Genomic DNA, 15,521 nt, shown 5'->3' with positions numbered 1-15,521 from the left:
AGAGAGAGGGATAACTCTGCAGCAAGAGGACAGGAGGGTCGGGCAGGCGAAAGGGGGTGGAAGGGCGGGCGAGGGCGGGGCAAGGCATGGCCGCAGCCACGACGGCTCCGAGGTGTTGCTGCATATCAGCATAATATTTCAACCATGGTTCAAGCCCCACCTTAGGAAAAAAATCCTGCATTGCAGCGGGTTGGACTAGATGACCCTTGTGGTCCCTTCCGACTACAATTCTACGATTCTATTGATATATTACCATACCATATGCATCGTTCTGCTTTCTTGAATTGTCCTACTCCTAGGCATAGCAGCCAACTCCTAGAGGCCTAGGTGCCTCTCCCCCCCCCAATTACTGGTAAATACCGTGTTTGAAAGAGTCATCCCCCCATGTTGATGGGCTTTCTATTTGGGGCTTATCTGCCTCCCCCCGTATTTTATTAAGGATGGAAGAGGGAGGGAAGGAAGAAATAGAGAGAGAGATAACTCATATTTGTGGGTGTCTCTGGATGACGCTGTGATGCTGGAACTCTGCATGTACAGGAGCCTTGTAAGCAGCTTTCTCTCTGCTTGATTTACAGCAGGCACGTCCAACAGGTAGATTGTGATCTACCAGTAGATCACTGGATGTCTGTGGTAGATCACTGGTAGGTCACTGGCACCCCTAAAAAAAGCTCACCCAAAATTTTCCTCCTCCCTCAAAAAAGTTGAACTATGACCTGAAGCCCTAAACAAAAATGGGCCTCCCTCCCTCCTAAAAGAAGCTCAACAAGTTTGACCTGAACCCCCAAAAACAGGGCTTCCCTTCCTTTTAAAAAAACTCAGCAGCTTTGACCTGAACCCCCCAAAAGGGGGTAGATCACCCCCAGTTTTAAACTCTGAGTAGATCAGAGTCTCTTGGGAGGTGGCCACCCCTGATTTACAGTATACAGATGCAGGAGGAGGGGCAGACTGGAACACCAATGCTTTTTATAAACATCACTGTGTCTGTCAAAGCTACAGCCTCCCCCCTTTCTTATTCACTTCTTTTTAGCCTTGCAGAACCACCTTAGTCAAATTGAATCCTCTGAGTCTGCACCCTCATTAAATCGCCAATAGAACTCTTAATGCTCCTGAATGCTCATTAACAACTCCCATTTAAGAACAATAGGGTGAAATGGTCAGCTATCGAATCTTGCCTGGGGATATATGCTCCATTGTCTTAACTGCTTAACTACTGGTAGCCACTTTGCTTTATTTATTTGATGTGTTTTTGTTACTGCTGTGTCCCCCCCCCCCAGCAAGCGGAGACTTAGCTGCTCTTGCTAAAGCAAAGCCCTTTCCACTTCAGTTTTTGGAGGGGAAAAGTGCTGGTTATGGTCTGTAAAATACATTAATTTTTTTGCTTCTAGGGGGGGGCAGCTGCCCCCTCCTGCCCCCCTGCCTACGCCCATGCTATGAGACACATGCATTATTTTTGGAGTCCAGCCACTTTTATTGTAGGATAGAGAAGATCCCCCAGTCTTTGTATCAACTGATTGGTTAACATTCCAAAGAAGATAGCCAGAAATTTCTTGGCTTCGGAAAATCTCAGTGTGTGGGGCAAGATGGGAAGTGGACTCTGCAAGTGGAATTGTTTAGAATTGCCTCTCTGCTTCATTACAGGATCCTCAAGTGCTTCTAAGCAGACTTGAATCGAGGCTGATTCCCCCTGTCCTGTTGCTGAAGATCAGATCACCCAAACCATTTGCACGTATGAACTCTCCTTACCCTCTTCTGTTTACCTCTCTTTTCTGTTTCTGTGTTTTGTTGAAACAGTGCAACAATAAAAATACAAAATGTAAAAATAGTGTGATAAATGCATGCATTAGGAACAACTAAAATGTACATAAATGAAACAACCCTCTCCTGCTGTGGTTCCCCAGCAATTGGTGTTCAGTGGCATGCTCTCTCTGGTCCTGGGATTTGAATTTTGCCATTGTGACTAGTTGCCAATTATGCCCTCCATGTATTTGTCCAACCCCCTTCTATAGCCATTTCTATGGACAGTCATTGTTTTAACTTTGCGCCCTGAAGAAATACTTCATTTTGTCAATCCTGAATGTGCTACTGTTCAATTTCATGGGCTGATCGCAGGTTCTAGTATGGTGAGAGAGGGAGAAAACAGTTCTCTCTGTCCACCTTCTTTACACAAAGGATAAGTAATGCATGTTTGGAGCGGTACACTTTTATTTAGTTTTTAAAAGAAAGCCCCTGCCTCCAGGCACACAATCTAAAAAAAATAAAATAGCAAGGGGAGTTGGAATGAAATGGGAACTTGGGGTGTGCGTGTCATTTGGCAAGGCATGTTCATTGCACTTCCTTAGCCTGCAGGAGGTGGGGACATGCACTTCCTCCAACTGTCTCAAGTGCCTCTTCCACCATTAACAGGGAGTGTTTCCTTTGTCAGAAATGGAGAGCACTACCAGCATTGACCAGCAGAGGTCATCAGAGCCCAGAGTTGGTCTGACTTTGCAATCCCTACAGAACTCGGCCTTCTGTTCTGAACAGCATTTTGTGCACCGAAAGAAAATAGAATGTTTTCAATTGGTGCCTACTGTTTCTCCTTCCCTGATTAAAGGGCAAATGACCAGTGAGAATACAATGTGCAAATTTGCAACAGGTTTCCCATCTAGGCTAGTAGGACATGACGTAGTGCTTGTGACTGGCTCCTGCTGTGCATCAGGCAAGGATTCTTCATGGCAAGTACCCCATGACCGATTCTAACACTGTCTTGTATATATTTAAACTCAGCAAGCACATTTAAGCATCCTTATGAAGCCTTAATGAAGAGTGATGATGGCAGTGTGATTGGCTTGGGATACAACCATATGCTCAAGGAAAGCCAATGGGAGCGGCAGGAGGCAATATTTAACAGCACTTTCCAACAGTATCTGGAGACAGAAGATGAGCTAGAGATCAAGGAGGAGAAACCCAGGTGAGTGGGTGGTTAAATTTCATCTAACGTTTATTTCCATCTTCCATCCTTGTCATGCTCCTGGGAGCAGCAAGACCCCCAGAGTTAATTTCTGCTGAAGTAGTAAAGCTGGAAAGATTCACCTCCAGCCCACCCTGGGTTCATGGGACAATTTATTAATCGGTGGCTTGATTTCTTTCTAAATACATAGGAATGTAAGGCTGTCGTCACGCTGCAGTTCACGTGGCTGCTGATAGGTGGCCACATTAGCTCCAGCAGGACGGCATGCAGGTGAGTGAGAAGTGCAGGCAGCAGGCAGCCCAGGTGAGCCATTTAATAGAGGGGCTGGGGGAGATGATTCACAGAGCAGTATGGCAAACCAGTCTGTAAACTGCCTTCTCCTTCCATTAAATGCAGCTGCAGCAAAGTTTAATGTAAGGGAGGGAGACGCTTCAGAAAACTGCTCTCTGAAGTGCCCCCCCTTCTTTGAAATGTGTGGGGAGAAGTGGGTTGAGCTGTGAGGGGGATAGGTGACGGAGTGGGTAAGGTGTAAAAGGAATGGGGTTTCGTCAGATGCAAAAAGCATCTAGACTGGTGACTGGAAGTGACCGCCGAGACCACATTACACGTCTTGAAAGACCTACGTTGGCTCCCAGTACGTTTCCGAGCACAATTCAAAGAGTTGGTGCTGACCTTTAAAGCCCTAAATGGCCTTGGCCCAGTATACCTCAAGGAACGTCTCCACCTCCATCGTTCAGCCCGAGGTCCAGCTCCAAGGGCCTTCTAGTGGTTCCCTCATTGCGAGAAGTGAGGTTACAGAGAACCAGGCAGAGGGCCTTCTCGGCAGTGGCTCCCACCTGTGGGACGCCCTCCCATCAGATGTCAAGGAAATAAACAACTATCTGACTTTTAGAAGACATCTAAAGGCAGCCCTGTTTAGGGAAGTTTTTAATGTCTGAAGTTTTATTGTATTTTTAATATTTTGTTGGAAGCCGCCCAGAGTGGCTGGGGAAACCCAGCCAGATGGGCGGGGTATAAATAAATAAATTAAATAAATAAATATAATTTATTAGGCAGGAGGAGGTGGCCATGTGTGTGGGTTGGCAGGTAGGTAGACGGACATGTGGAGCGAGCAGGGGTGGCAGCCCCTAGTATAATGTATACTTTAACAGGAAGTCACATTGCAATGTTTGTTGTTGCTTTTTGTGGCGGTTTAGCACAAGCATTACTTATACCAGTGTCATCGAGTATCTCCCCCCAAAACCTTTATATATATGCTATATGTTTTAACGTGATTAATTCTCTCTCTCTCTCCTCCCCCCCCCCTGCCCCTGGCCGCCATTTCAGCAATGCTATGTTCCACTTTCACTTGCCTGGCCGCACTTTGCCTGTTGGAACCGAATTCAGAGCTGAGCCAGGTAATCCCCAGTTCCTGGTAGGGCATGTAATTGTACTGCGGAAGTTTCTTCTGCAGAATTAGAGAGGCAAGCCTGAACAAAACTAGGTGGGGAATCTGGAGCTTTGTGTCTGGGATTTGAATTTTGCATGGCTCACCCACCCCTGTTTTGGCTTTCTCGTTTTGCTCCCAGAATTGGGGAGAGGGGAGCTGCTGGGGTTCTGAAGCGCCTATCTTCCCTGTTGGCCCTTTTTAAAATTGCCTTTTCTTTCTCCCGTTCTCCAGATATGCCCATTGCTCTCAGCATTCACTGGAGCAGGAGCCACAACCTCTGCTTCTACCTTCTCAGTCGCCCACCAAAGGAGAAAATTGGTAATGCAGTGTGGGCAGATATACTCTTGCAAGTAACAGCTGCAATTTTATGTGCATTGTCAAACCTCCTCATGATCCATCCCATAAAGACTCTTCTGGTCATATCTGCAATGGAGCTGTGGCATTTTTAAGCTGAGCTTCCTGCTTCTGCTACTTCTGGGCTCCCATCCCCTTGTTGCTTTCTCCACCATAATGTCTAGTGTTCCCATGATACAATGTTGCTGTTCAGAGATGCCAGTTTTGGCATAAGCCTAATCTGCCTGGCAATGTAGTTCTGACCCTTGGCATGATGTAAGAGGGTCCACAACAGCTGTTCAGCCTTGTATACTTGAAGGAACCTCTCCCCTCCCCCTCCCCCTCCCCATCATTCAGCCTGGACAGTCCAGCTCCGAGGGCCTTCTGGTGGTTCCCTCATTCATAGCTGCCAAGTTATCCCTTTTTTTAAGGGAAATTCCCTTATGCTGAATAGGCTTCCTCGTGAGAAAAGGGAAAACTTGGCAGCTATGCTCATTGCGAGAAGGGAGGTTACAGGGAACCAGGCAGAGGGCCTTCTCAGTGGTGGCACCCGCCCTGTGGAATGCCCTTCCATAGACATCTGAAGGCAGTCTTGTATTGGGAAGCTTTTAATGTGTGGTATACTGTTGTGTTTTGTATATTCTTTTGGAAGCCACCCAGAGCAGCTGGGGCAACCTAGTCAGATGGGCAGGGTACCCCCCTCAGTGTGAAAAAAGATGTAGGACCAAATAACAACTCATAGGAGGCTGGATTCTTTTATTTATAATAATTTTTATTAAATTTCTAATTTTCCATATTACATCCATCAAAAATTATTTACTCTGTTGAATTTATCTTAATGCCGCCAGCGTTTTCAGCTGTTTCCATATATTCAATAAATGTTTTCCAGTCTTCTTTAAATGTACGTTCTTCTTCCTCTCTTATTCTATATGTTCAATCTGCAGGTTCTGCGTATTCTGTCAACTTAAGTTGCCAATCCTTTTCAGTTGGGACCTTTCCAATATGAGGCTGTATTCAGCAAGCTGGTCACCCCGGTGCTCTGAGGCATGGGGGTGAGGGGAGTGCCTAAACGAAGGGTAGCACTAAACAAAAGGCACTGTCCCTTTCCTTCCTACAGGCCCCATCATTCATAAGCTCTTTCATTCCTTTTCAGATTCTGATCCAAAACCGGACATGGTTTGGCCCTGTGCCTCTCCACTCATGTACTCGGCCGTCACACCTTGCTCCTCTTACCTGGCTTTTGCTTGTGAAGATGGAACCGTTACTGTTTGGGAAAAATCTGTTGGTGAGCTTTCTCCTTGCCAGCTTTCATGAGATTGCCACGGGGCTATTCCCTCACCAACCATAAGCGAAGGCACTTAGCGAATTAAAAAAAAGGGGAGTTTTAGAAATGAGGCACCACAACCAAAAACGTCCTGGTGGTGGCAGCACCCTGAGCAGGATCTCCAAAGATCTTAATGATTGGGCCAATCCATGTGGGAACAGGCATGAACCTCCAAGTACTGTACTCTGGGCCCAGGTTGTTTAAGGATTTGTAGGTCAGGCTTCAGCAGAGTGAGGGGGGAAACAGGGCCATTCCATCAACTCTGACAGGAGACCAGCTCTGTTTGATTTCTCTTCTCCCTGAACTGTTTCCATTCCAGCTAGCCACTATAATAACTACCGTGTAACTTTAATAATTGGTGCGTAGCTTTGCTAGTTTTCTTTTCCCTTTCGTATCGTGTATTTTAGATTATTAGACTGTAGGTGGGCAGCCTTCTTATTTTTACCGATCTCATGTCACTATAAGCCACCCACTCTGGGAGCCTTTTTTAGCTGAAGCGCAGGATTAAAAAAAACACGCTTTAAATAAACAAAATCTTGCACTTTGAATTGTGCCTGGAAACAAGTGGGTAAACTAAGAAATGTAAACTAAGAAACACACCTTCTAATATGCTACAGCATGTGATAGATGTGGGCTGGCCAGCCAATGTAGCAAATTATGGAATCCAAGCATTGGGTAAGTGTGGCTCTCAGATGTGAAGAATGGATGCTTTCAGGTCACACCCACCTATCAGCCAGTCTAGTAGGAACCATCTGTCTTGTCTTGCCCAGGAGGATCCTGCTGTCATTCCTGTTCTCCCTCTGTGATGTTTATGCTTCCCTAGGGTTCCCGTTGTCTGTGACTGTGCTCCCTGATGATCGATATGTGATACGAAGCATCCAGTTCATGCCATGTGCACCCTCACCCTGCGAGAAAGTGCCTGGCTCCAGTGAAGTTCTTGCGAGTACCAAAGTGAAGCTTCTGGTGTTGTGCACAGATGGGTCTCTCCACCTGATTACATCGGGGGCCAAAGAATTTGACACCCAGCTGCTGGGGTATGGTTGAGGCACTGCAGAACCTGGTTTGAAGGGTGGGAGAGGTTCTCCTATTGAGAGGACTCTGTAGCCCAGGCCCTCCAAAGACAAAAAGGGCTGCATACCTTGACTTCCACTCCTGTACTTCCCAGAAGAAGAGGGTGCTTCATTTTCTAGTTCTCTTTTTATTGGAGTTGGTTGGGACGACTCTGGTTCCAAAAGAGTACTGGGAGTTGGAATTCATAGTTGCAGCTGGAAAATACCACCCAGTGGGACAAGGGAAGGCCATTTGGGATACAAGGGGGTATTGTTAGGGAAACAGGGCATAAGTAGGCAAGAGCAGATGCAGATAAACTAGGTGACCTCTAATAAGATAATCCTGAAGGCCAAGGAACTGGGTGAAAAGTGGAAGTCCAGTTTCTCATTAATTAAAAGGGAATACCTTCACTTCCAGAGTTTTAAAGCATTTAGAGGAAATTCCTGATGTATTCTCAGGATTTCACCCAGCAATCCTGACTGTCAACATAGTTTTTTAGGGTTGTTGTTGTTGTTGTTGTTGTTGTTTTTTAGAAATGAAACCAAAGTGGAATTCTGAGACTTGTGTTGTTTAAAAATGATAAGAAAAGAAAAGAACACATCAGGCTATGTCTGCTGGAGGCAATGACTTTTGAGCATTGTAGAACACTCTGTTGGCCTCATTTGCAATCTGAAGCAAAACCAAACCATTTCCCCAGAATAGTTATGCGAATCCACCTCTTGGCTCTCACTGATGTGCTTTTTCCCCCAAGATGCCCAAAGAAGAAATGCACAAAGAGTAACACAAACTTTGGTTTCTTTCATAGGCCTGAGATTCCCAATCAGACCATCACTGCTATAGCAACCATTTCTTCCTTACCTGATACAGTGAGTGTTTTCTGATTACCTCTCATAATGTCTTCTGCATCTTCTGAATACCAGAAAGCAGTATTGCGGGTGGGGGGGGGGAGAGAGGAGATACTGTTTTAGTTAGATTAACACACCAAGATTAAGGTATCTGGGCATGAAATTTTCAGTTAAGACTTACAATTTTTTGTGGGTAGAGTATGGTTGCTGTATAGACAGCTAGCCCATAGAAGTGTGTGGGCAGCCATAACACATCTAAACTGGGGCCTAGAGTAGTTGTCAGACTTAAAACAAACAAACACCTCACTATGCTTGTATACTTAAAATCACACAAAATCAAAAGGTCAGTAGCCCTAACAGGGGCTGTCCAGTCCAACAATAGTAGTGATCTTCTGTCTACAGTTTATATTGAGTTGAACTACATTTTTTTTTCCATGTGGAGAACTGAGGCTAAGAAAGTGAGTTTTCTCAGCATCAGTTAATACATTTTTGGCTGAAGTGGGATTTGTACTTCTGCCTAGCCCTACATCTTTCATCCCCTGGATTTTGAGGGAAGGACGAAGCCAGACTGGTAGGCTTTGACCCTGTTATGTCGCACTGTTAAAATCCTGAATAAATCTTCTGCACAGCTGTGCCTCTGAATGTGAATCATAACCTACCTGGGAAAATGCCAAGACCCACTGCTGATCCCACCCAAGAAAATAGCTATGGAAACACTATCCGTTCATTAGGTGGGTTTCTGTTATAACTGATGAACTTTCGTTGTTCCAGGTGCTGATGTTCTTCTGGGACGGCACAGTCATTCTGATGGACACCACAACAGAAGATTATATTTCCCAGTTCATCATGCCTCCCTCCTACAAGGTGGCAACTTCCTGGCAGCCTGTTTTTTCTGTGGATACTCAGGGCCAATACTTGCTCCTCCAAGGTAGGATCTCTGGATACAAAAGGGAGCAGGCAGACTGAATAGAGAATTCGCCCGAGACAAACTTATTCTGTTGAATGTCTTCTTCCACCTCCCCATCTTTTTGTTGTCTTTGAGACCTCCTTTTCTTTCTCCTTCCACACCAGACAAGGTTGCCAAATCCTGGGGTCACCTTCTTTGACATCTGTAGGCAGGCACTTGTGCAGTCATAGATCCTATATAATGCAGCGCACTCAAAACTCAGAACTAGCACTTGAAGGCATTCAAGCCCCTCCCCTGAAGCGGGGAGATTCCATAACATGCCTCAAGTGGTTAGCAAATGTCTTTCTATTGTGTTCTCTGCAGCACCACGGAGAACTCTTTAAGATGTCTGCTTGTTGTGCCCTAGCTTGGCTCAATCCAGGGGATGCTAGATGGAAGCAAGGCACTTACTGGCATTGCAGAGTCGCATCTGATAGGGCAAAGTCAAAAGAGACTATGCAGGATTACAACAGGCAAGGCAAGGCATGGCCTTTCAGGACCCTGGACAGGTAACTGTGGCAGATGCCGGCTGTTGTTTCAGTGGCATGCTGAGGCCATGTGGAGGCTGGCTAGTCTGGACCTGCAGATAACTTGCTACCTCTGAGGTGCTGTCAGTACAGTATTTCTCAAAAGGGCTGTTCTGCAGCCACCAACCCCTATTATGTGACTGAATCTGAGGAGTTAAGTAAAGCCACAAAATCTGGACTCAATGAGGGCAGAGGGAAAGTTGCTTCTTGGGTGATGCCTCCTCCCACGTTGAGTCTTCCTCTGACCTAGGAAGGTGGGGGAATTGAGGCTGGAGAACATAATACTGTTCAGCAGCCCTGTTTAGGGAAGTTTTTAATGTTTGAAGTTATATTCTGTTTTTAGTGTTCTGTTGGGAGCTGCCCAGAGTGGAGGGGGAAATCCAGCCAGATGGGCAGGGTAATATTATTATTATTATTATTATTATTATTATTATTATTATTAGCATGCCCTCTCTCCTTTTCCCTTCCTCCACTTCTACCATTCTATTTTTCTTACGTCCTGTTTAAAAGAAAAGGATTTCTTATGTTTTCTTCAGGAATCTCTAGTATATGACACAACACACATATGGGAAGAGGGCCAAGATCTGATAAACAGATGGGATGGCCATGTGCCCTACTTTTCAGAGGTCAGACCTCAACTTGAAGGAGTCCTCTATTTGAAGGGCTGCCCAAAGTTTGGTTAATGGTAAAAAAAGAAGAAGTGAGGGCAGGAGCTTTGAAACTGCTCAATAGTGGTTAACACTTGGATAGGAGACAAAACAAAGCCACAGGTGACTTGCTCAGAGCCTCCCCTGATATGATGCTATACATTTCTATTTAAATTACAGCAATTGCTTCTAAATTTGCATCTCTCTCTCTCTCTCTTTCTAAATTAGCATTTGAAAATCTTTTGTTTTCTTTAGTCCTCTTTTGCTGAAGCATTTCCTCTCTTTGGGTGATTTGGAGTTTTTGAAGAATTTTTTAAGTGATTGGTGGTTCACAAAAATCATTTTAAGAACATAAAACGAGCCTTCTAGATCAGGCCAATGTGCCCATTGAGTTCAGGATCCAGTTCTTATAGTGGCCAACCAGATGCTTCTGCTAAAACTTATGTAATTACAGAACCCCCCCTTCCAAAATTTGCAACTTTTTTTGCTTTGTATCTGCACTGTAGAATGTTGTGGTATGTAAAATTTCCCCTGTGGCCCCATTGCCTTGCCGCCAGGTCACATAGGAGAAATTAGATTGCCAAGTCAATGATTTCAGTTCAACAATGAGCGTGCACAAAGCCCAACTCCAGCTAACCTTTGAACATATAGTTCAAGGCTGGAACTTCCATTAGTCCCAACTAGCATGGCCCATAGCCAGGACTGCTGGGAATTGTAGGGCAATGGCATCTCAAGGGCCACAGTTTCCTCATCTCTCGATGGAAGACTCATGCCATGCATGTGAAAAATTGTAGTTCATAATATTTCCAGTTAAATTGCAAGCAACCCTCCCACCCTGTTTCTGAGGCAATGAAGCTTGCATGCGGCAATTTACAAGCTGAGTGACTTCCTTTCTGGTCTAATTCCTGGCTAATTAACAGTTCCCACTCTTGTAACCTCATGAACAAATGAAGGTGGCATATACCGTTAAACCCCTGGCCCATCTAGTCCAGAATTGTCTTCTCTGACTTGCAACGACTCTCCTGAGTCTTAGGCAAAGGCCTTTCTTATTATTGGCTACCTGATCCTTTCGATTGGAGATGCTAGGGATTGTATCTGGGGCCTTCTGTGTGCAAAATGTGCTCACTTTGAGACTGCTGGGCTTTTTGGTTCACAGGAAGTGAAAGTGAGCATCACATTTGTAAGTGACACGAAAAAACCCACCCGCCCCCACATGGTTCTTTCCAGTTCTTATCAGGTTCCTTTTAGTTGAGGGAATCTCCAAGGGAGAAATGTATCAATTAGCAGGCAGCAGACTTTCAGATATCCTATTGCAGTGATCCAGCACACCCGCTGTTTAATGTGGAATCCCCCTGTGTCTTCCCTCCTCTCTAGAAGTTTCCTGGTCCTGTTTATTGAACTTTGTTGCTTGCACCTGGAGGCAAGAACCAAGAACCACTCTACCAAGCTGATGAGCCTATCATATCAATGAATGAATGAGTTTGTCACTGTCAACCACAAAGTGGTTTGTTTGTCACTGTCAACCACAAAGTCTCAAATTACTTTCAACAGTAGAATACAGTCGTACCTTGGAAGTCGAATGGAATCTGTTCCGGAAGTCGGTTCGACTTCCAAAACGTTTGGAAACCAAAGCATGGCTTCTGATTGGCTGCAGGAAGCTCCTGCAGCCAATCAGAAGCCATGGAAGCCCCATCGGACTTTTGGCTTCCAAAAATAGTTCACAAACCGGAACAGCCATTTCCTGGTTTGCAATGTTTGGGAGCCAAAACGTTTGGGAGCTAAGCTGTTCAACTTCCAAGGTACGACTGTATGTGATTTAAAAACAATAACACATTAGTGGCATGCAACTCCTAACAAATTTCTCCCAAGGGAGTACAGCCCCCGAAAGAGAAAAATAGTGCCCATCCCAACTTGTGTGTGTGTGTATTTCTCTCTTAGCAAGCTGTTCTCTTTCTGCCAACAGGGGTCAAGCAGCAAACTGAAACTATTTTCATATTTGACTTTACGACTTACCCATTCATGGAGGCTTTCACCCTGAAAGCTGAAGAGCAACCCGAAGCCTTAGCCGTAGCAGTCCTACCCTGGGACAAGCGCTGTAACATCTTCCTAAAAGATAGGTAAGTTTCTTGAATTGGAAAAAGACCTGGAGCTGGCAAGCAATTTTTGCTCATGTGATTGTGACAGGGGACCGGAGCAGGAATGTTCTCAGGAGAGATCAGCACTCTACCTAACAGCATTTGACTCCCAGACAAGCTCAGTGCATCCCGACTCTCCTCTGGGTAAGCACCAAGGACATAAGGAAAACATATATTCTGTTCAAGCTGAGTTCAAGGTGCTGATACTGGCATCTACACACAGCTTGGGGCCCAGGATACCTGGAATATAATCTCACCCATCACATGCCCAACCAGTTGCTTCACCAGTCTGCAGGAGGGCAGATCCCATATAATCAGGATGTCCTGGGATTTAGGCTTATAGTGTGGCAACACCACCTGCCCTCCCTCCCATTCCATGTCTCTATTGTGCAGTCTCTATTGACTTTTGGGTGCCTCTTGAAGACCTTCCGTTCCCAACAAGCCTTTTATGCGGATTCTTTTATCCCAGCCTTTTTTTGCACTGGACTTGAAATTGTTTTCATAAACGTTTTTATTGCTGGTGTAAAAACTGCTGTTAATTGCTTCAGAATGTTTCAGGGGAAGCAATTCATAAATGAAATAAACAATCCACAGGATAGTGGCCACTGTTAAAGGAGCAACTGGGTGTACCCCAGGTCCCAAGATTTCCAGATTTAATAGCAGCCATATGCCTATAGATTAGTACCTGCCTTAACAGTTCAGTGCTTTTGGGTGGAGGTGCTGCTCTATACTTTGGGTGCAGTAGAGAAGACTTGTGATCTCTCTGGATAAACTATGTATCAAGCCCCAATTTCAGGGAAGATTGCATACTGCATTTATTGTGATGCATTCCACAGGGTGCAATTTGTTTGTAATGTCATCAGATGGCAGAACAACATGATCCACACAGATGAGCACCATGTGAAACATTTCCTTATACTGAGTATTCCTTATTCGGAGGGCTAAATTGGCCTAAACTGCTGCCCTGGTCTCCTTTGAGAGGAAGGACATAATTTAATTTAAATTAATAATAATAATAATGGTAATTTTATGTACTCATGCTTTTATACTACTTATCCAATTGTGTCCTCTAGGTGGTTGACAGCATGTTAAAACCAATGCAACAATATGATGAGGATTAATTGCATTATTTATTTTAAAAAGTTTTTACATGTCCCGTTTTTACATTTGTCCCGATCACTTACTTTTATGCGGCTGTTATAAAAATGAACAAATGTGAATCACTCTGAGAACTTGAAAGTGAGAACTACGAAGGATAAGTATTACTGACAGTGTTGGGGAGCACCATCTTGACTTAACTCCTTATCGCTTAACCATCTGGCACTGAGTGAATGAGGCATGGCAAAGTGGGCTCAGGCAGGAGCCCAGGGAGATGGAATCTCTGTCTTTGTCTCGTTGCCAGCTTGCAGCGGCTGTCCACAATTAGCCAACAGATCCCCGAGTCCTGGAGCCTGCTGCAGAACTGCGCAAAAGCCTTAGCAAAGGGGGAGTCACAAGAAATGTTAGAGGAAGAGGAGTCTAGGTGAGTTGGTTACTCTCAGAGGCTGATTTTGTGTTGCTGTATCTTTCACCAACCCATGCCTGTCATCTTAATGGCAGCTGCTTATCCATCCTTTGCCAGTTCAGGCGATTTCCTAAGGCAGGTTATTTTGCTGTCATGAGGAGCTTTTTACCCTTTTGTCTCCTGCTAGGAAGGATGTTATTGACCAGTTAGTGTTAGAAAAATGTCTGTGCCTCATGTTCCTCTATGCCCTCTGCCTGGTTCCCTGTAACTTCACTTCTTGCAGTGACAGAACCGCCAGAAGGCCCTCGGTGCTAGATCTCAGTGTCCAGGCTGAACGGTGGGGGTGGAGATGCAGGGGTGGTGGAGATGCAGGGGGTGGTATACAGGGCCAAGGCCATTTGTTCAGTGATACAAAAGGAAATTAGAGGGACACATTTTTAAAAATATTTAAGAACCATTGAAAACATTTCAAAACAATAAGCACAGTGAAACATTAAAACTGAAGAACTGAGGTGTAGGACTTCAAATGATAGAATCAAAACCTTTGAGCTGAGTCCAGTAGGATAATTGGCATCTCTCGCAGAGGCATGCACTTGGGTTATCATGAAGGGTTGTGCTAAACTAGAGTTGACATATTTCATGAAGGGAAAACCCAGACACAAAAGTTGTGTCCGGATATGTACGGGAAATTCCAGACATACGGCAGCCCTAGCTAAACCTGTTTCCTGTCCCTTGTGAGCACAGTGCCTAAAAGTGCAGCCAACTTCTAGCTGCAAAACCCTACTCTGGGTTCTTCCTTGCTTCCAGCTCCAATGCATTGCACTTGGTGCAGCCTAGAAACCTCTGGAAAGCTTAAATGGTATAGCAACTGTGGGCGTGTCTGCATACATCTCCCTCCCAGCCTTGCATATGGCTGCTATTAAATCAGCAGTTAATTTTGCTTTCCTGCTCTAACTTCTTTCCCAGGGATGCTGAAGAGCCATGACACATCGGCCCGCACAGTGGCCAAAGGACTCAGTGATGAGCCAATGAAGTACATTCTGCATGGACAGCACCCTTGCCATTTGCTCGAGCGCTTTGAGGAATTCTGGCTCTGAGCACAACTTGGCTATTTTGTCCCATAACCTTTTTTTTGGATCCTTTCAAAGAGCGCCCGATCCACCATCGCTAGCCTTCAGGCTCTGAACCCAATAGGTAATGAGTTCCAAAATGGGAATAGACTGTCAAGCTTAAAGGGCAAACCTTGTTAAAATGTAATTAATGCCAGAGAAGGGCAAGGGGGAAGTGGAGCAAAATACAGGAGACATAGGCAAAGATACTGGGAAACTGGAATATGTGATGCTACAGAATATTGAAGAAATCTCTGCAGGTGGTCTAAGTCTACTGTCTCTTTCTTTTTTTTGTGATAATCTTTATTTACTTTACATATTTACAGCCGAATACATTTCACTTACATCAAGTTTTCTTCAACATTATTTTCCAGCAGTAAATAAAAAAGTGAAAAAACGAGAAAGCAAAAAAAGAGAAAAAAAGAAAGAAAGATTTAATATTAACTGTAAAACAAATATTAATACATATATTAAAATATGACTTCCACTCTACCTTTGTTTGCCTTTTTATAAACTACTTTACATTTGCACGGTTTGTCTTTCTTTATGTTTAAGGTTCTAGTTTCATTATTGTTAATTTCTTCAAAAATGTACTTGATTTTCTTTCCATGTTTATGTCATTCCAATTTATCCACTCCATGCATTTGTCAACTTGTCTTGTTATCTAATACATTGTATTTGTTATTCTGCCTGAGTACCAATAAAGAAGTTTAAGCCATGGT

General features: G+C 44.5%; 1 protein-coding gene across 3 annotated transcripts in view; it reads left to right on the top strand.

Moving 5' to 3' along the window:
• The window catches only part of WDR93 (WD repeat domain 93), a 26,443-nt gene extending 10,922 nt beyond the window's left edge, over positions 1 to 15,521 (top strand). For all 3 annotated transcript variants that reach the window (XM_060282386.1, XM_060282385.1, XM_035131901.2), the window contains 11 exons: positions 1,639 to 1,726; positions 2,767 to 2,950; positions 4,277 to 4,347; positions 4,611 to 4,697; positions 5,866 to 5,997; positions 6,860 to 7,070; positions 7,892 to 7,952; positions 8,703 to 8,859; positions 12,015 to 12,168; positions 13,589 to 13,708; positions 14,657 to 15,521. In XM_060282386.1, the coding sequence (XP_060138369.1) occupies positions 1,639 to 1,726; positions 2,767 to 2,950; positions 4,277 to 4,347; positions 4,611 to 4,697; positions 5,866 to 5,997; positions 6,860 to 7,070; positions 7,892 to 7,952; positions 8,703 to 8,859; positions 12,015 to 12,168; positions 13,589 to 13,708; positions 14,657 to 14,675 (1,284 nt within the window). In that variant the 3' untranslated portion in view covers positions 14,676 to 15,521. The remainder of the gene's footprint in view (positions 1 to 1,638; positions 1,727 to 2,766; positions 2,951 to 4,276; positions 4,348 to 4,610; positions 4,698 to 5,865; positions 5,998 to 6,859; positions 7,071 to 7,891; positions 7,953 to 8,702; positions 8,860 to 12,014; positions 12,169 to 13,588; positions 13,709 to 14,656) is intronic.

The sequence above is a fragment of the Zootoca vivipara genome, chromosome 14 (assembly GCF_963506605.1).
Source record: "Zootoca vivipara chromosome 14, rZooViv1.1, whole genome shotgun sequence".
Classification (NCBI taxonomy): Eukaryota; Metazoa; Chordata; class Lepidosauria; order Squamata; family Lacertidae; genus Zootoca; species Zootoca vivipara.
The sequence above is the reverse complement of the archived record's forward strand: the minus strand, read 5'-3'. Positions and strand labels throughout refer to the sequence as shown.